This window comes from Mus caroli, chromosome 8 (genome assembly GCF_900094665.2).
Source record: "Mus caroli chromosome 8, CAROLI_EIJ_v1.1, whole genome shotgun sequence".
Classification (NCBI taxonomy): domain Eukaryota; kingdom Metazoa; phylum Chordata; class Mammalia; order Rodentia; family Muridae; genus Mus; species Mus caroli.
The window spans coordinates 53519871-53539773 of NC_034577.1; the positions used below are offsets into that span (position 1 = coordinate 53519871).

The following is a 19903-nucleotide window of genomic DNA, read 5'->3' on the forward strand; positions in this document are numbered from 1 at the left end:
AGGTAACTGAGCTAATGTTTGGGTTGGAAGGTGAACTTACTTTCGTAAGTCCCACTTTCTGAAAGAACACCAACTATACTCGTTTAGAACTCAGATTCTCGAAGGCATAATCAAGTAAACCGCCTCTTCAAGCAAAACAAATGGTGGCATGTGTTGGCAATAACACAGTCACTTTTAGGTACAAAAATAAAAATGAAGAAAGACTGAATCCATGATCCAGAGAACTTCAAGACTTCCTCTGTACGTCTGTGTCTTCTTGACTGTGCACATGAAGATGTACGGAAATCAACTGTTCGGACTAAATTGTGGGCTCACCAAATCTGTATCTTAAAGTCTTTACCTCTTATCTTAGAAAGTGACTGTTTTGGTCATACGGTCCAAATTACCCTTTAAAAGAGTAATTCGGGCTAAACAAAGTCATTACTTTGAGTTCTAATGAAGTGTGCCTGGTCTCTTATGGCATAAATACACTGAGAGACACAGTGAGAGAAATAGTTACCTACAAGCCAAGACTCACAAGAACTTAATCTGGAGCCCTAGAAAAATGAGAAGATAAATTTGTAGTTTAAGGTACTGAGTCTGTAGTATTTTGTCATAGCTATACTAGTAAAACAATTTATCAATGAATACATTGTCCAGATCACTCATATGTGATTCTGTGATACTCACGTGAGTAAAAGACCCATTAAAGGTACAAGACAGACAAATGGATTAAATTTTACAGAGCATAAAGTAGTCATTATGGTTCTAACACTGTAAAAAAGAAATTAATACTTGTTAAGTTCTAGTATAATATCAAAGAAGAATATCCACAGTGGCTTATAAGAAGCTATTAAATTATATTCTTTTCTAGCTATGTACTTTCTGAGATGGATTTTCTAACATGTCATAATAAAATAGACACATTTTAGGGTTGGAGAGGGGGCTCAGCAGTCGCTGGCTGCTTGGTCTTCCAGTGGTACTGAGTTCAATTCCCAGCAACTACATGGTGGCTCACAACCATCTGTAATGGGATCTGATGCCCTCTTGAAGACAGTGACAGTGTACTCATATAAGTAAAATAAATCTTTAAAATAAATAAACACATTTTAGAACCTGCCCTCTACATTAGAGAAAACATTAGAGATATTTTATAAATGTAAATCAATGCCACTCTTCTCATTAAGTTTATTTTAAAAATACATTTTTCTATATGCCCCAGTACAGGGGAACGCTGTGGGAAGCCACATGTGCCGTTGCAGGGTGGCGCTGGCTTCCGCTGGCCACCACACATACATAGGCAGTAAAGTTCTTTTACCTAGATGAGGTTTTGAGAATTAACCAAAATTAACCAATCAGATGAGAGACAAGTTAACCAATCAGATGAGAGAGAAGTTAACCAATCAGATGAGAGAGAAGTTAACCAATCAGATGTAGGCATGCAAATGAGGTGATAAGCATAACCCAAGCACAACCAATCCGGGTGTGAGACACGCCTCTCCTAGGCCTATATAAGCAGCACCAGTTCTGGGCTTAGGGTCTCTTCGCCTCTGCAATCAAGCTCTCCCAATAAACGTGTGCAGAAGGATCCTGTTGCAGCNTAGTTCTTGCTGGCAAGTCGGGCTCGCTCAAGAGAACGCCAGGGCCAAAAAGTGGGAGTGGGTGTGTAGGGGAGTGGGGGGAGGGTATAGGGGACTTTTGGGATAGCATTGGAAATGTAAATGAAGAAAATACCTAATAAAAATATTTAAAAAAATACATTTTCATTAATGTCAAAATATATTTTATAGTTATAATTTTAAATGAATTAAAGTTTTAAACTCATCTTTAAATCATAATGCTAAATATTTGTAACTTAAAATGTTTTAAAAGATGCTACTAGGGCTGGTGAGATGGCTCAGTAGTACCCAACTGCTCTTCCGAAGGTCCAGAGTTCAAATCCTAGCAACCACATGGTGGCTTACAACCATCCGTAACGAGATCTGACTCTGTCTTCTGGAGTGTCTGAAGACAGCTACAGTGTACTTACATATAATAAATAAATAAATCTTTAAAAAAAAAAAAAGATGCTACTAATTAGGTGTGGTGAGACATGCTTATCAGAGCTCATCATGAAGCAGTGTTCAAAGGCTGGGCATTCTGTCTCACAAACACAGGGTTGCAAGGCTGTATCACTGGCAGAGCTTGCCTAGCAAGTACCAGGTCACAACTCCTAATCATGTCCTTAATAGTATACTGTTTTAGGAATTAATCCGTGACTAATTCTTACTAAGAAAGGGGTCTGGGGAAGACCATAAGGTCCTACCTAGAAGACATACTAAGGAGAGATATACCTCAATGATAAGTATTTTATGAATCAGTGGATGAATTATTTATTTCACTTTTTAAGATTTTCATGGTCACTATTTTGTTTAAAACTGTGCCTGGTGCTGAGAGCACACACCTTTAATGCCAGAACAAGTAAATCTCTGAGTTTGAGGCCAGCCGGGTCAACAGAGTGGGTTGTAGTATAATCAGGGCTACACAGAGAAACCCTGTTCTAAACAAGAATAAAATCTAATCATAGTTTAAATTATTATAGCTTTGTCATGCATAAAGCATACACATTTGGCCTTTTCTAAATAATGCATGTATTTTGTGTCTGACACAAAATTATTCCATTTTTAAAAGAATTCCTTTTATCATATGTTTATAAGAGGAGCAAGTGCTCTTACCCAGTGTGCCACCTCTCCAGCCCCACAAAATAATAATAATAATTCTTATTATTTATTTATTTATTTATTTTGGTTTTTCAAGACAGGGTTTCTCTGTATAGCTCTGCTGTCCTGGAACTCACTCTGTAGACCAGGCTGGCCTCAAACTCAGAAATCTCCCTGCCTCTGCCTCCCGAGTGCTGGGATTAAAGGCGTGCGCCACCACGCCCAGCCCCACAAAATTCTTCTTAATAAAGAATTCAGACTTTGTGTAAAAACAATTTTTCATTAACAGAATGATCCTTGGAGGGAGATAGAGCCACCAGAGATGTAAGAACTAAGATAAGTGACCTTTGGCCACTTCCCCAACTTGGCCTCAGGTAGCAGGAGAAGAATTAGGTATGCCTAGTCATTGCTAGCAAAGGCATTTTTTGAATAACTGGAAGGTCAGTATGTGTTTGTTTATTCGAGCATCTGTGATAGCTCCTGGGCAGGTGCAAGCGTGTGGCCCACAGGGAACACAAGGCTGGGTAGCAGAGGTCACACACAGCACAGCCCCTCTCTCTTCTATTTAGTCTTTGTACTGAGCTTTACTGCTTCTTAGTGAAAGCTACCTACATACAAATAATCCTAAGCCTAAAATCACAGACTCAAAAATAACAACTCAGTAAGAAATAACCACTCATTAACTCCTAAAACATTTATCAAAATAGTCCAGAATAAATTTGTGAATCCTGTCAGACCATTATACGTTTCAATGCCTATGCAGGTAGAGTACTCTTACCCAAAACATTAGGGACCAGAATATTTAAAATTTGGGCTTTTTTGTTGTTTGTTGTTTAAGGATTTGGGGGGATATCTTGGGGTGAGATCTGAATTTAAACACAAGACTCATTTATGTTTTATACATATTGCATATGCAAGGCCTTAAAGTAATGTTAGAGAACATTAAAGTAATTTCATGGCAAAGAACTGTCTCTGACAGCACAGAGGAGCTCAAAGAGCTTCAGATTTTGGATTCTCAGAATGGGAGGGTCATCTTGGGCCACACAGTCACGATGTCCTTGCAAAATTAGGGTTTGAATGCAACAGGAAATATCAGAGAATGTTATACCAAAAGTCATATAAAAATGTTGATATTTATGTCAAACATTTTACTGAAAATCACTGTCTGGGACTCAGACCCAGGTCACCATGCTTGCATAGCAAGAACTTTAGTATCTGAGCCATCCTGCCAGCCACAAAGAACAAACAAACAAAGAAAAAACACAAAAATGACCTGTTGTTATAAACATAGAGACCGATGTATAGTTCCCCTTAGAAAGTATTGGGGCATTAACACTTTACTTCATCACAGATAGAAGAGGGGCCTACAATGTGCCACTCCCCTTGAGGAATTAATGACAGTAAAAGGTTGCTGGGTGAAGGTGTCATTTTTCTCTTATGGTGTAGCGACTGAGAAGTTGTCTATGATCCAGTGATCTCCTCCCACCTACGTTCATGGAAGGAAGCCTGACTGAATCAGTGCGTCTCACAAAAGGCAGAAGTGAAAGTTGGAGGAAGGCTATTGGGAGAGAAGGGTTTCATCAGGAAAGTGAAGGGTGTGTAAGGAAAATGACTCAAGTTAATTATATACATGCTGAACATCTAGAAGTATTATTTTAAAGCATATTTTTGAGTTATAAAGCTCAAATATTGATACACATATAGAGCTTTCCTTGTTACAGGATATTTAACTATGGTACATAGAATCCCTAATTGTTAACAAAATATGAAAACTTAAATAGATATCAAGTTTGTCAGATGCAGTTAGGTGTGTCCTTAAGAGAGGCAGTTTGGGTGTGGCTCCAAAAGCCTCCAGAGATGAGAATGGTAAAGAATGCTAAATTCCTGCCTATTTTAAGGCAAGGTACTCTGGAGAGGTCAGGTGGTCTTTGCTCTGTAACCTGAGGCAAAGTCAGCTAGCCACCATAAAGGTGAAATGATTCAGCCCCTAAGACTTGGAGAACACCCCCCACTACAGTGACAAGGTTCAGTCTGCCAACTGGACCTTAGATACCTCCCTCTTCCCCCAACCCTTCCTCTTTAAGGAAGGAGCTCTGAGCTTAGGGTAAGAGAAGCGGCCAGCAGGATAGGTTAAAGCTGTATTCAAGGATATGGAGCCCTCTTGGGTTTGGAGGAGCTCAAGAGAAAGGTAGACTAGCTCTGTAGAATGACACAGGTAGAAAGAGATTCCTAAAGGGTTTAGCTGTAGGATCCAGGCTTAGAAATAGATATTTTATATACAGTTCGGAAATTAAAGTTACCTTGCTGAGCTAGTAGGTTTTAACCTCCTGTGTCTTTATTGGTATAAAAATTAAATAATCTAAACAGTTAGATATTATAATTGCTAATCCTTTCTGAACCAATAGGAAACAGAATCAGGAAACTCTGCTTCCTGCTAACCATAGGCAGTCACAGCCAAGGCACAGGCACACTGTAAATACTGCACACACTGTCGTCAGTTAAGTATAAAAACAAATTGTTTTTAAATGAGTCTGTGCCCAAAAGATTTCACTATATACATGCAAATACTGACCCCAGCCCAGCTATAAAAAAACTCTAAAATGTGATCTTAAGCATTTCGAGTAAAGACTTCTCAACCTGGGGAAATGATAATACCTGCATTCCAATCCCAGATAGCATATGTACCAAAACATTTCTACAATTAAAGCATCTTACATTTATTTTAGTGTTTCTGAAATACTTTAAAGTTTATCAATACAGAAGAAATTAAGGCAATTAGGAGTAAGCCTTCTCAACTCTAACATTCATTCAGTTTTACATAATCTTAAAACCTTAGAGATCCTGCCAGGTAAGCATTTAAGACAAGACAAAATATATACACAAGTTTATTTTAAGCATCATAATTACATCAGCAACACAAAGTAACTGCTAAAGATTAATCTCCTGAAACCCATGGTTGCTCATAGTTCACTCCATCATTCTCAGTAACGGACTTCATCTGAAGACTGCACTAGCTAAGAATGATCCTAAGGTCCTACTGATGAGTAGTCATGTGCTTCACTGGCAAGGATGCTAGAACCACATGGTTTTCTTTAATGAATCCAACTCTGGCCACAAAAGCTTGCCCCTTCTTCCTGCTACTTGCAATGAAAATGTTTCCACTTTCCAAAGAGTTTTAATTGGCTAAAGTGATTCACTCACATTAGCTGCACTTATTATAGATACAGCCTAATTTTTTGGCCTTTCATCCACATTTGTTACAGACACTAATAGTCATCATTCTTAACGATATTTGTATTTTTGATAACTATGTGTTCTAGATTACTTTGGTATTTACTTTGGGCAGACTTCATTTTTGAGATTAGTAAATACATTTCTTTTTTTTTTTTTTTTTTTTGGTTCCTGGTGTTTAATGGAGACAGGCTGGGTAAGTTGATGACGGTTCAGGTGGCTTTGAGGGGCAATCAATGCCATCTCTCCAGAGGCATCGTGGGGATCCCAGACTGGGGGGAGCCCTCCATGACCTGGCAGGCAGGCACCAGGAAGCTTTAAGCCCAGCAACTGGAGCACTGCTGACCCCTGGTGGCCACTTCAGCCCACTGGGAACTTCTCATAGGCCTGGCCCTGGCTCAGTTTCCCCATGGGTGACAGACAGTAGGTACCATCTACTCCAGGGCCTTCACTAGGGCTTCATTGGCCTCAATACGGATCTGGATCTCGGCCCGTGCTGCCTCATCCGCCGCACCTGACAGTTCTGACTGCGCCTTCTCCAGGTTGGCCGGGGCTGCCCCCAGGTCCAGCATGTCCAGCGTCACAGCTTCTTCAGCTAGTAACTGCACAGAGGAGTCAGCATTCACAGTGACGGAGCCGCTGCTCACAAAGTACTTAGTTGTGGTGCCGTCTTCTGCGTGAACCACTACCAGCCCAGGCCGTAGGACCTGTAGTGTGGGGACATGGGATGCCAAGATGCCAAAGGCTCCAGTCAGCGTAGGCACGTCCACTTGCTTGACATTGGCACCGTCAAAGAACACCTGTGTCGGGGAGGCAAAGGTGAAGGACAACTGTCCCGGCCCGGCGGCGGGGGCAGGAGCAGCGGCGGCCTCGGCGTACGTACGCGCCTGAAGCATCAGGCGGCGCAGGCCCCGGTGAAGAAGCAGTGAGGCGGGCAGCATGGTGGCGGAAACGTCAGCGGACTCTCGCTTCGCGGGCGGCCGACACACTGGGCAAGCGAGGCGGCCTTCAGGGAGGGAGAAGGACGACGCGCGGTGCCTTCTGGGAGGCGCAGTTCCCACCAGTAAATACATTTCTTAAAGGATTTATAAACTCTACAAAACCAGCTACCTCATGGATGAAGTTCTGAAGTGGGTTTTCTCTTATAGCTTAAAGCCTATTCCACATCTTAGGTCTATATCCTTTTCACTAGAAATACAGGAAATGTAACTGATATTTTATTTGCATGCTCTCATGAAAGGAATTCGCTCATACTAGGATGAAAAAGTTTAACATATTCAAGCAGAAAGAACATACGTACACACACACACACTCTCACAGAAACAGCCACTATTAACTGATTCTCTATCTGGTCAGCTATTCTTTAATGACCCAATTTACGCCACTTGTGTAAAGATCTCTAATGCACTTAATTCTCAGAGCACTCTTCCAGTGATTATTATTTTTAATAGGAAAACATGAGGCATGCTGAGGCTAACTTGCCAAAAGTTACAGAATAAGGTGAGCCAGGAAGTAAACTTAAGTTTCCAAATTGAAGGCTCCTGACATCACCAACATGCACGCTAAAACATTACTGGTACAGCGATTGGTTTATATTTATGTTGCTTATGTGTTTGGTGGGGCTTTGTCTTGGGAAACTAAACAAATGGTCATGAAAAATTATTTATTCTCAATTGCTTGTTCTACCATTCACTGTGGTCATTCTTTAGACACACAAAAATGAGACCTTCCCTCACGTTTGTCTGAATTCATGATGGTAGATAAAAGGTTACTGCTTCTTCCAAACACCCCCTTTCTGCTCCTGTTGAAGATCACATCAACTACACTGAACTCACTGCCTTCCAAAAGGACATTTCCTGTTTCAGATTCTTACTCCTATTGCATTCTTACTCCTTCATGCATTACTTCCCCTTGGGCAACATCTTAGCAATTCAAAGATGTACTAAAATAAAATTCACTGGGACTGGTGAGATGGCTCAGTGGGTAACGCACTTGTCATCACGCATGAGGATCTGAGTTACATTCCCTCTAACCTGCATGGACAGAACTGCGTCATCAAGTTAGCCTCTGATTCCCATGCAGCAACATGGCACGCACATGCACACAAAATAAATACATGCTACAAAGTGTCTTTAAAAAAAAAACAAGTTTATTTTTGAGACATAGCATTTAGAGTATTCAATATCAAGCTTAAAATATGCGATTAACTTTGAGGACAGAATCTTCACAGAAAACACCAGTATCTGCATCCCCTAAGGGCATTCCAACTTCTTCCTCAATACAGTCTTAATTTTATTTGGTTGGTGACATACCTACGTCCAGTAAAGGAACCACGACTGTTCTAACTAGTCAGTCATGTCATTTCCTTTGCCAGTGGCTAGACTTAGTTTGGGCATGTTGCCAGGTTCTGGTCAGTGACATACAAAGAAGCCTATTGGTGGATTCAGTTTGAGAAAAATTACCCTCTCTTTCCACTTACTCCTCTTTTTAAGAGTCTGAGCAAAGGCCTCACTAGCACTTGAGGACAGTGGGAAGATGGGAAGTGCTGGCTCCTTCTCATGTTCCTTCCTCTTCCCTGAATTAACTTTGCACTCCAGAAAAAGAATCAAAGAGCTAAAGAGAGAGAAAAAGAGAACGTTGTTCATTTCACCCAATTTCTCAATTTATGAATGCATATATTCTAGTTTATAACTAACAATAAATGCCACTTCTAAAGTAGACAGAAAAATCAGTGACTCTAAGAAAGCAAATGGTTAATAAATAATGCAGAGTACTGTCCTTTTTCATCAGAGAACATCATCTGAGGGAGGCAGACTAGAGGTGGCCCTGTTGTGAAAGACAAGGGAACAAAGAGGAGAGCCTAGCAGCCCAACCATTTGTGCTTGTGCCATTTCCACACTCATAAACAGAGTAACTGGAAAAGCAGATGGTGACAGCTCATGTTTATGACAGTTTGAAGGGCTCAGAACTCACACTCTGAGGTATAAAAGCACCACAACAATGTGAATTTAAATGCACTGATAACCTGCAGAAAAGAGATGAAGTGGTTCACTGTACCCCACTTTATTCCGAAAATGTTCGATTCTTGAAAGAAGCAAAAGGTAAATAGGCAGTCATTACTACAAAAAGCAGAGCCATTAGCTATCTTAAAATGCTAAGAGGCAAAAAGCAGGCATCAGTGCCTACCACTGAAGACTTCCAGTACACAGATAAGCAGCTTTCTGCAAAAAGCCTCAAGAGCAATGCCCTAAGAATAAAATGATTCTAAGAGAAACAAAATAACAGAAAGTCTTAAAACCATGTTGTAAATTCTCTTCTAAGATTCTAGAATGTCTGTTTCCTGAGGAGAAATTCGAAAGTTCTCTGGTGAAGATATTGCCACCCAGAAAGTCCACAACTATCTGCCTACAGTATCCAGTATTCAGTTAACAATCACAAACCCTGCCAGGAACTACAGTCAAGAAAGATCCAAAAAGAGAAGGAAAAAAATCAGGAGACAAATGGAACCAAGGATGATCCAGGTACTGAAATTCTCAGGCAGAGATGTCAAAAATGTGATCAACATGTTCAAAAGGCACATATAATAATATGGAGACTTTTTAAAACACTGAAATATACTTAAACAAACTGGATCTCAGGGTAGAATAACAAAGTTACTTACTGCAATACTCTTGTGGTTTACATAGTGGATAAACTCCAAAACACTGACACTACCAAATGCTGATGAGGAAGCAGGCACCTGGAACTCTCAATCAAAATGACGGACACTTTGGAAGACAGTTTGGCCATTTCCTATAATGTTAAATGTACCTTTACCATAAGATTCAGCTATAATGCACCGAAATATTTATTCCAGTTAGATGAAACATTTACATGAAAAGGAAAAATAAATGAAGGAAAATACAGAAACTCATAAGCATCCCACAGAATGGGGAAAGGAGACTGCAGAAATATTTGTGATGGCTCATCTTCATTATCAACCTGATACACCCGGAAAGAGAAACCCTCAATTGAGGAACTGCCTCCATCAGATTGGCCTGTAAGCATGTCTGTGGGGAAATTTCTTTGATTACTAATTGACACAGAGCCCAACCCACTGTGGGTGATAAGAAAGGTGGCTGAAAGAGTCTGGGGAGAGTTAAGTCAAAATGCAGCACCGCTCCCTGATCTCTGACTCGGTTTCTGCTTCAGCTCCTGCGCTGGATTCTCTACATGAAGTTGTAACAAACCCTTTCCCTCACCAAGGTGTTTTGGTTAGCATTTTATCATAGCAACAGAAAACAAAGCACAACAGGGAAAGACGAGTAAAAACTGCCCGAGGGTGAAAAGTCAAGTCACATTCAAGTCTAGGTCTCTTTAATACCTCAATCAGGGTATTATTAACACATAAAAAAAGAACACCTAAGCATATCATGCTTAAGCAAATGTAACTACAAAGTGTATACATGTGCTGAGGTTTGACAGGGAAAGGAGCAAGGACTTCAGAAACTAAGGGAGTAGAAAGGCCAGGAAACACACACAGAAACAGCTACTCGGTCCACAGAGGTAACACTGTAGGGAGACTCCACTTAGATGCTTAGGCTTTTCTGTGTTTTCCATCGTTTTATTTACTTTTTCATCATTTCATGTGGATATTTCACCTAACTGGAGTAAACATTTTGGTGCATTATTAGCTAACCTAACAGTAAATGCTTGGTTAATATAGGAAATAGCCAAATTGTCTTCCAAAGTGTCTGTCATTTTGAATGAGAGTTACCTGCCTTGGTACTGGACCAACCAGTTACTCATATGGGAAAAAATCAAATTTGAATTCTTATTGACATTACACACAATGAAAAGCAAGCAGTTCCAGATCTAAATGTGAATGACATGAGAAGAAAACAGAATACTATCTTTGATCCCCTGAAGTCTTTGACATCTTTATTTTTAAATAATACATTTGGATATGTAAACTTCCCTGTCCTTGCCTCAACATCTGGGATTATGTACCATCACACCTAGTTCAGAAGAATCATAAACGAGAACACAGAAAATAAGACGAATAAAGAAAATTACTAACAAGATTTCACTAGAATCAATGACTTCACCACAAGGTCTTAAGAAAATGAAGCGTCACTCTTCAGAATAAGAGAAGTAATTTGCAATGAATGTATCTGACAAATCAGAGTATATAAAGCGCTTCTATAAAATGGAAAGACTGACCTGACACGTCTGGAAGCAACCTAAAAAGCCAAGTCAACATATATAAATGCATCTCAACTCCTAAGCCATCAAATATAAGCTCAAAATGAGAGACTTCTGTATACACAGAGCAGTTAAGAAGTTTCAATCTATTAACCCTAAGTTTTGGTAAAGAAGTACAACTAAACTTTCACACACTGCAGACAGACATAAGGTGGAGCTTATCTGACAGTTCCGGATGATGCTGAAACGTGGACTCTAGATCTAAGCATTCCACACTATAAAGTTATATACAGTACCTTCACTAAAACATATGCACTTACATATTTTCAAGTAATACTAATACTATCTAAAGTCTACAAGGAAATGCACAGACCTAAGCGGCAGTGTATTTATACAATGGAAACTACCTGGTGATAGAAATAAGCACTGCCATATGCAAGGATACAGAAACTTCAGAGACAAAATGTCATACATTGTGACCCCACTTACATAACATAGAAATACCTGCTCAACCAACCTAAATGGAGATCAAATAATAGTTATATCTTAGGGTAAGAAAAGAGGATCCTAGGAAATGTTTCTTAACTAAAGGATTATGTAACTTGTTTATTTTGCAGACATTCATTCTCACAAGTATGATGTAATGATCCCATAGCTCTCTGAATTATACTTAAAAGTTTAAAAAGTTTATACTTATAAAAAGCTTATACTTAAAAAATTCAAAAATTTATTCCAATGTTAGAGACTTAGGAGGTAGTAAAAATATTTTAGCATAATATTGTAAAGATGCTAAAGCCACTGAATGTATACTTTTAAATGGTTAAGTCACGTAAATTTACCTTGGCTTCAAAAAGAAAAGAAAAGAAAAGAAAAAAGAAAGGAAAAAAAAACCCTCTATTTATTGGTATCCTCATGACTACAATTCTTAGTTGTCATGCTGAACTTACCAGCTGCTGTGTCCCCGTCTAACAAATTGTCATCTTCAGAAGTCTGAAAGTCCATAATGGCACCTGCTCCATCTAGGAGCTCCTCATCGCTACTCGCGCTGGTTATGCTGTTGTAGCTGTTTCTATAGTAGCCTCTATGGAACAGCTGCTCAGACTCCATTTAGCTGTCTGCTTATCTGGAAAAAAGGGGAAAATGGCTTCAACATTTTCCCAACATATAACAAAAATCATGTATTCTGACATCACAAAATAAAAGGTATTATCTTTGTATTAAAAAAATCCTAAGTCCATCCACTGTAACAGCTACCTCTATGATGCTAATGGTTAGGGATGGTTTAATTCTTTCTTCCCATTACGCTGGTGTAAAAAAGAAAAGAAAAACTTCTTCAAGCAGTGCTGTAAAACCATCTCCAAGATCTGTGAAAGTAAAATGGATCTAGTGCAGAGATGCCTTTATAGTATGCAGCTTACTGCACAGGATAGGGAAGAACTGCAGTACGCAGTCACTTGCATATGTGGACTGGACAGAGCTTTGCAAGAAAGAGGCTCACAGGAATGGCAACAAATGGCTGAAATACCAGGTCCTTTGTGGATTTTACCTTAGGCAAGCACTACCTAAATATTAAAAACTGCATTGTAACTTTAAAAAATTACAGTTAACTTAAAATATTAACCAGGGAAATTGAAAATAGTTTAAAAATTTTTATTTTACCAAAGCAGGTAAAACCAAATGATGTTTTCATTGTTTTGCCTCTTTGTATACCAAAAATACTCCTACATTTTTAAATATATAATATAAATATATCTACTCCCATGCTTACCATCAAAATGAGAAGTTAATGTATGTTGGCACTGGCAACAGAGCTGAAAAGTACATGTGAGATAGACCAACTGTAGTTGGAGTCAAACCAGTGAGGCTTGTAAAGCAAGGCTGGTGAGAAAGTCACAGAGAGTAGACACAGACCATGAAAAAGAGTTCCCACACTCCAACCAAGACTCAAGATGGCCTTCACACAGTCTCACCTAGTTGGTACTTTTCTTTCTGCACACAAAAACATAGCAGTGTTTAAAAACAAAAGCATTCAGAAAGTACAGTTGTTTTTTAGAAATTATTAAATAATAGTTATTTTTTTAAGACTAATTTTTAACTCCCTTAATGATGACTTCATGTAAGGTGACATTCTGAGAGCTGCTTGAAAGCACTAGTCTCTGTTCAGCATCTAGCACAATGACCGGAACAGAACATGGCAATAAATACCCAGCTTCTCATTCCGCTGAGATCAAAGAGAAGGGCATTCAGTTTTCAACACGTGCACACCCCTCAGCAACAGCAGTAAGCTAGGCTTGAAATCTGCAACCTTGTTTTATTATCCCTTCTGCCAAAACAACCTATTTTAATACTCTAATAAGAGTGTTAATATATTACTTAAAGCACATTCATAGGGGCTGGAGAGATGGCTCAGTGGTTTAGAGCACTGACTGCTCTTCCAAAGGTTCTGAGTTCAATTCCCAGCAACCACATGGTGGCTCACAACCATCCATAATGAGATCTGATGCCTTCTTCTAGAATGTCTTAAGACAGGTACAGTGTACTTACATATAATAAATCAATTTATTTATTTACTTATTTTTATTTTTCGAGACAGGGTTTCTCTGTGTAGCCCTGGCTGTCCTGGAACTCACTCTGTAGACCAGGCTGGCCTCGAACTCAGAAATCCGCCTGCCTCTGCCTCCCAAGTGCTGGGATTAAAGGCATGCACCACCACTGCCCGGCCAATTTAAAAAAAAAAAAAAAAGCAAGTTCATAGAGTATATGGTAGAAGTTATGGAGATCAGACTCACAGAGATAAAGCCTAGTGTACTATTAGAAATTTCTAATGATCTCAGCATAAGCACATTGTCTGCCCCTAACTTCATCTTTGTACTGTAGTCAGCCCCTTATAAAGTCTGATTAGTAATCTATCCCTAATGTGTATATTAAAATATTTCATTTTTTTCACAGTTTTTAGGAGACAAACTTCTTAACAAAATAGAAAAAGCAGTTGGCTGGCAGTCCCTGCCTAGTTCCCAGTTTCACTTTGTAATGTGTACTTCTTTGAGACTCTAGACCGCTGATTTTTCTAACTCTCCATCCCATCAGGATCCTTCCTGCCTCCTGGCCTAAGGCCTTCAGTGTACTTTCTATCTGGAACATTCCCTCTCTTCTTCACCTAACTTTGCTACTCATTCTTCAGCTTTCACATCAAGTAGCTATTAATTAGCTGGGCATATGGCACATTCTTGTAGGCTCAGCTACTCAGAAACCTTAAACAGGATTATCTGGAGTTCAAGGCCAATCAGGAACTTACACCATCTCAAAACATGAACAACTAACAAACAAAAAGTACTCCTTTGGTTAATAAATATATCTCTCTAGCACTATATTACACAAAAGTACATGTATTAAATATGAGCCAATAATATGGTTTGAGAGCTAATCTCTCTATTGAAGATGAGAAATTTAAGACACAAAATGTTTAAATAACCAACATAATGCAGGTCGTTTTTTTTTTAAAGAAAAAAATAAAGGCTACCATAAAACTTGAGTCAAATTTTGCCTATATCAAATTTTCCTAATAGTTCTTACAGCTCCCTCTGTATAGTACTGTATAAGCGATTCTATTAATTTGCTAATCTTCTGATCTAGAATGTATATTGTGTCCTAGCTCTGTTCATTTTTTGTTTTTCATTACATAGTCAATTGTTAGCAAAGTATGTGACATACGTATTCAGTTTGAGGGTTGTTGTTGTTTGTGAATTGGTCTCATTCTATAGCCCAGAATGGTCTACCACATAATAAATATATTTAATTTTTATAAAGTTCAATTCATCAATTTTTCCTCTATGGATATCACTTTTGTTGATAAAACACATACTTTCCTAGACCTATTTCCCAAAGACCCTGCAAGCTAATAATTTAAAAGGCTTTTATGGTTCTCAATAAAGTTTTGTTTCTCCTATAAAAGTGTCTAGGCAGAACTGAAGCTAATGGCTAAGCGCCAATGGTATGTCAGTCAACTGCATGTCTGACTAGTAAGTTAAACAGAGAAAAAGTAGGTCACAATCTGGTGAGAGAAGTAAATGAAAACACTCCACGTCACCAAGCAGAAAAGAGGAGCACAAGTCTCCAGAACAATGAGGGCAGAGTCGGGAAAGCCCAACTTCTAGCCATCTATAGGTAAGACACATTTTCAGTCAATATTTTTCTTACAGTTTTTACTAGCAAGGCATGGAATACCTTTCTACGACTTATTGGGCAGGGAAGCCACAGAGGTTTCCAGAACACAGGTACTGCCACTGCCCTCAGTTTCCCACCGTAACTACAAGAGTCTATTGCTGAAGACAGCATACACTTTGGCTACAGAACACAGAGAAATTAATCTCAACCTGACCAGTTAACTTCCTCCCTGATGACTAGCTTTCAAAGTGTTGGAAGGTGCTAAGCAAGTTACTAAAGTAGAGAAGACATCAATGGTCTTACCCAGCACTGGACACTGCACTGGTAGAGAAGACATCAAAGATTTTACCCAGCACTTTATGCTGCAAAACCAGCTTACTAGCCAAAATATGCTCTCTTGAACACTATTTCTCTGCATAGTCCTGGCTATCCTGGAACTTGCTCTGTAGAGCAGGTTGGTCTCAAACTCAGAGATCTGCCTGTGTTTAATGCCAGCATTCAGGAAAAAGAGGCAGACAAATCTCTGTGAATTTGAGACAAGCCTGTTCTATAGTAAGTTCCAGGCCAGCTAGTGCTGCATACCTTCTCTAAAAAATAAAATAGAACTATTTATCTTTTTTCAAATACAGTGACTTTCTGTACACAGACATGCTGAGCATTTAAAGGCTACATTATAATAATTGATTTCTATCAGAAATATAAGTAAATTTTAAAGTATTCTCATTTTAATAAAATAAAAAGGCAAAAATTTTATTCTTGCAAAGTCATTTTTCAGTACATTATTAAAGTCCACCAACTTCCAAGAGTAGTGTAAATCATCACAGTAGAAAAACACCACAAGGGGCTGGAGAGATAGCTCACCAGTTAATACTGGCTGCTCTTCCAGAACTCAGAAGTCCTGAGTTCAATTCCCAGCACTCACATAGTGGCTCACAACTGTCTGAAACCCTCTTCTGGTGTGCAGACATACATGCAGAGCATCTATATACGTAAAATAAATTGTTATGAAGTTAAAAGTTTAAAAAGCACACAGAAACAGTAGGATTTTTTTCTAAAGGTTGGGGACAAAGAGCAAGAACAATGAGGCAGGGTGTTTGTTACCCATTAGATCCACTGGGTTACTTTTTAAAGTTGCAAGATAAAACAATAATCTAACTGGTTTCTCCCAAAAGTAACATTACTTCCTATTTTTATCATTATTGTTCATTTAGCACGTCAAAACTGCACCTTATATATTTTTCTTCAAAGAACAAAAAAACTAAGTAATTAGTTCCATGAAGAATATTTCTTAAATTTACAAGTTCTTTTAGGCTTAATACTATTACTCGCTAGAGCAAAGTTATGAAAACCTAAGTGTCCATCATAGATACAGTAAAAAAAAAAAAAAAGCACAGAACACTGCATGGTCTCATGTAGGATCTAAAGATCCAATTCAAAAGCCGAGTTGCAACAGCGGTTCTCAGGGATGGAAGGCTGGGAATGGTGGTGGGAGTAGTGGGTCTAGTCAGGGGTACAGGTTTCAGTTACCAAGTGACCTACTTAATGTACAGTGCAATGACCCCAGCTACAGATGAGCTGTGTGCTACCTCAAACACAAGTGTTTCTATTTCTAGCACACACACAAAAGACAAACGGATCTATGTGGGTTTGACTTAATGCTTCCACAATATACACTTTTATTAAAGTACCACTTTGTACCTCAAATATATGCACACAATTACAGTTAGTAAATTAAAACAAAAACAAGCATCCAGAAAAAGGAAAATTAAACACTGCATAATTTTTAAAAGGCTAAGAGGGAAAACACGCATACAGATGAATATAAGGCTCATTGATAAGAAAAAAAGATAAAACAATAATCCAATTTAAAAGCTGCTATAGAAGACTGAGAAAAGACAACATATTCAACTGCTCCTGAAAGAATGGGGAGATCTGGTTGATTGACTTGGTTCCCTCCCAGCTGCAGCAAATCTCTGAGTTCCAGCAATGTGTATGTGTGTGTGTGTGTGTGGGGGGGGGGTTCTTCCTTCACTTTATACCTAACCAAGCACACTTATCTTTAGGAATCAAAAGGAATTGTAGCCACAATGCTTATAAACAAATATGAATGTGCGCATAAAGACATAACAATGTACTAAGGTGATCGTACTGGATGCTCTTTTTAACAACACTTAGAAGAGTTTCTGCAATTGGGCACTCCTTTTACAAATTACAAATGAATGGAACTATGGTGCCATGACTCACTCCAACTTTTCAGTAGAATGTCACCTAGTAGTGCTTGCAGGACCCTGTAGCCATTGAGGATTGAAAGCAAAAGTTCTGGGATGACACTGCTGAGCTCAGTCTGACACATTGCTGTGAGACCTTAGGAATGATAGTTCAACTCTTTCTCAAGTTTCCACACTTATTAATTCGAAAAAAGTCAATGTATTTACTTTATGGAATTAATGAAAAATAAATATATATATATATATATATATATATATATATATATAGAGAGAGAGAGAGAGAGAGAGAGAATGTATTCTATTTACATGTATTATATCATACATTTTGGAAGTGTCTGCTAACAATTTTGACTTCAAAGCAAGTAGAAATTCTACAAAGCAGAATCAGTGGTCAAACCCCACAGGATGCTGCTTTGATATATGACCCACCACAGAGATCAAATCTGGCTTCCTGAGAAGTCTGAAAATTATTACCAACTTGTCACAACAGGAAACAGAAAGCCTATCACCAACATGACCTGGACACTTGCCATTTTTCTACCAAAAAGCCCAGAACTTTAACAAATCTGTTCTTCTGAACTCCATATATTCAGAATCAGAATAATTCTTTAAAGTTTTCATAAGGTACATAGACGGCACTATTTCCAAGCAATGACCTAAGTTATTCATACTGACCTCTGAAACTAATTTGAGCTGCCACTCAAAGAGAGGCTTTGAAGTAGCAAAGGGAGAGGAAGGGGCAGGGGTTGAACAGTATCTGTGATAAATTCTGTCCACACCATATAAACATTCAATGTGAGAAAATACCCATAAGTCATACACCTAAATTTAAAGCCATATTAAAAAAACAACAAACAACACATCAGCAGAAACAGCACCTTTCAAAACTGCTCAACAACATCCACATAAGCATTGGACTTCTTGTATATACTCCCGAACTGAAATACCATTTTTTTTTGTAATTTACAAAGGCATGTAAAACTGACCCAAGGAAAATAATCTAAATTTTTTATGGGTAAAAAGTACATCTACAAAGTATCAGTTATATATAAGCCGTTATATATATCAGTTATATATAAGTGACCGTGCAGGAACTGAATACAGGGCTCAAAAAAGTTTGCAGAACTGAATTTTTTTAATTTTATTACTCGCACACGCGGAGAGGTATTAAAAGGTTTGGTCACCATTGGTCCAATTGTCTTAAAGAGTCATCCTTTTCAAAGGAAATCGAAATCTCGGCCTAGAATTAGAACACACCCGATGAATATGCAATTAACTTCCTTGTGGTCTAATTTTAAAACGCCACACTTTAAATAACGCACACAGGAAGAAAAGTTCTCTAAAGTAACTTCTGGTTCAACAAGTTTACTACCAAAACGCAAATATTCACACAAAAAATGATTTGATATGCATAAGTCTAAAGACCAAATAAGATAAAAAAAAAAAAAAAAAACTAAACGTTTTTAAACTTGAGCAAACTGTAAATTCAAGACTAATTCTGTGCTGGTACCTAGTCTTTAATTCTACTTATAGGTCCTTCGAAGGTTCCGGGAGGAAACAGGAGAGATTTTAATGGGCTGGACAGCAGGGAGGTGGGCACCTCGGTGGGAACACCAGAGCCCGGCCTCACGGTCCGTCGTCAAGGCTCAGTGAAGCTGACAGCAGGCGACTCACCTTGCAGCTCAGAGGCATAGCAAGCTGGGCGGCTGGTGGTTGCGCTGCCGGTGGACCCCGCATCTGCTTGCGATCGCGCGCCAGCCGCCCCGGGAGCTTCACCGGGACACGGCTGCCGGGTGGCCACCCCGGCGGACTTCACTGCTACCGGGCTTTCAGGAGAGGTTACGTAAAGGAGGCCAGGTGGGACCGGCGGAGGCTGGTTTCGGGGTGAAGTTCAATCCTCCGGCTCCAGCGGGCCCTCAAACCAACCCGCCTCTGCCCCGACCTGAGGCTCGCTGCGCTCTCCAAGGACTACAGGAGCAGCCGCGCTCCACCTCGGGAGGAAAGTAACGCGGTTCTCACGCCTCCGCCCACTCCAGCCTCATCCTCCGGACAGACGGACGGACGGCCCGCCCCGAGCGCACGGGCAATGAGCTGACGAGGTGACAGCCGAGCGATTCCGATACGACCAGCCCTGACCCGCTGAACTGGAAGAGAAGCTGCAGGAGTCGGAGCCCGACAGGTGCGTCGCACGCGCGTGACGTCACCGCGTTGACGTGAACGGCCGCTTGGCGTCCCACCGTCCAAGCACTTCCACGGCCGCACCGGGAGGCACCTCTGCGCCTATTGGTCGGAAGGGAGCGATGGGCGTGACCAGGGCGTGGCCGGGAGAAGACCTCTTGTGGGGAGCCTCGAAGGCCACTCTGGGCGGCCGAGGTGCCACCTGTTCTCACGTCGCTCACGTTCTCCACGGCGGAGAAT

The 19903-nt window shown here is 39.7% G+C and overlaps 1 protein-coding gene and 1 pseudogene across 6 annotated transcripts in view; both read right to left on the minus strand.

Moving 5' to 3' along the window:
- Nucleotides 1–19693, minus strand: part of Clcn3 (chloride voltage-gated channel 3) — a 74373-nt gene extending 54680 nt beyond the window's left edge. For 2 of the 5 annotated variants that reach the window (XM_021171074.2, XM_021171070.2), the window contains exons 1-2: nt 19160–19693; nt 12041–12216 (exon numbers count right to left, since the gene is read on the minus strand). In XM_021171074.2, coding sequence (XP_021026733.1) covers nt 12041–12200 — 160 coding nt within the window. In that variant the 5' untranslated portion in view covers nt 12201–12216; nt 19160–19693. Of the gene's footprint in view, nt 1–12040; nt 12217–12861; nt 13083–19159 lie in introns of all 5 variants that reach the window. The other 3 variants (XM_029480340.1, XM_021171077.2, XM_021171075.2) reach the window with 3 other exon arrangements.
- LOC110300801 lies at nt 6052–7006 on the minus strand (annotated as a pseudogene). Its single transcript, XR_002378632.2, has one exon. The product of XR_002378632.2 is annotated as an ATP synthase subunit delta, mitochondrial pseudogene (transcript).
- Nucleotides 19694–19903: the final 210 nt, after the last annotated feature.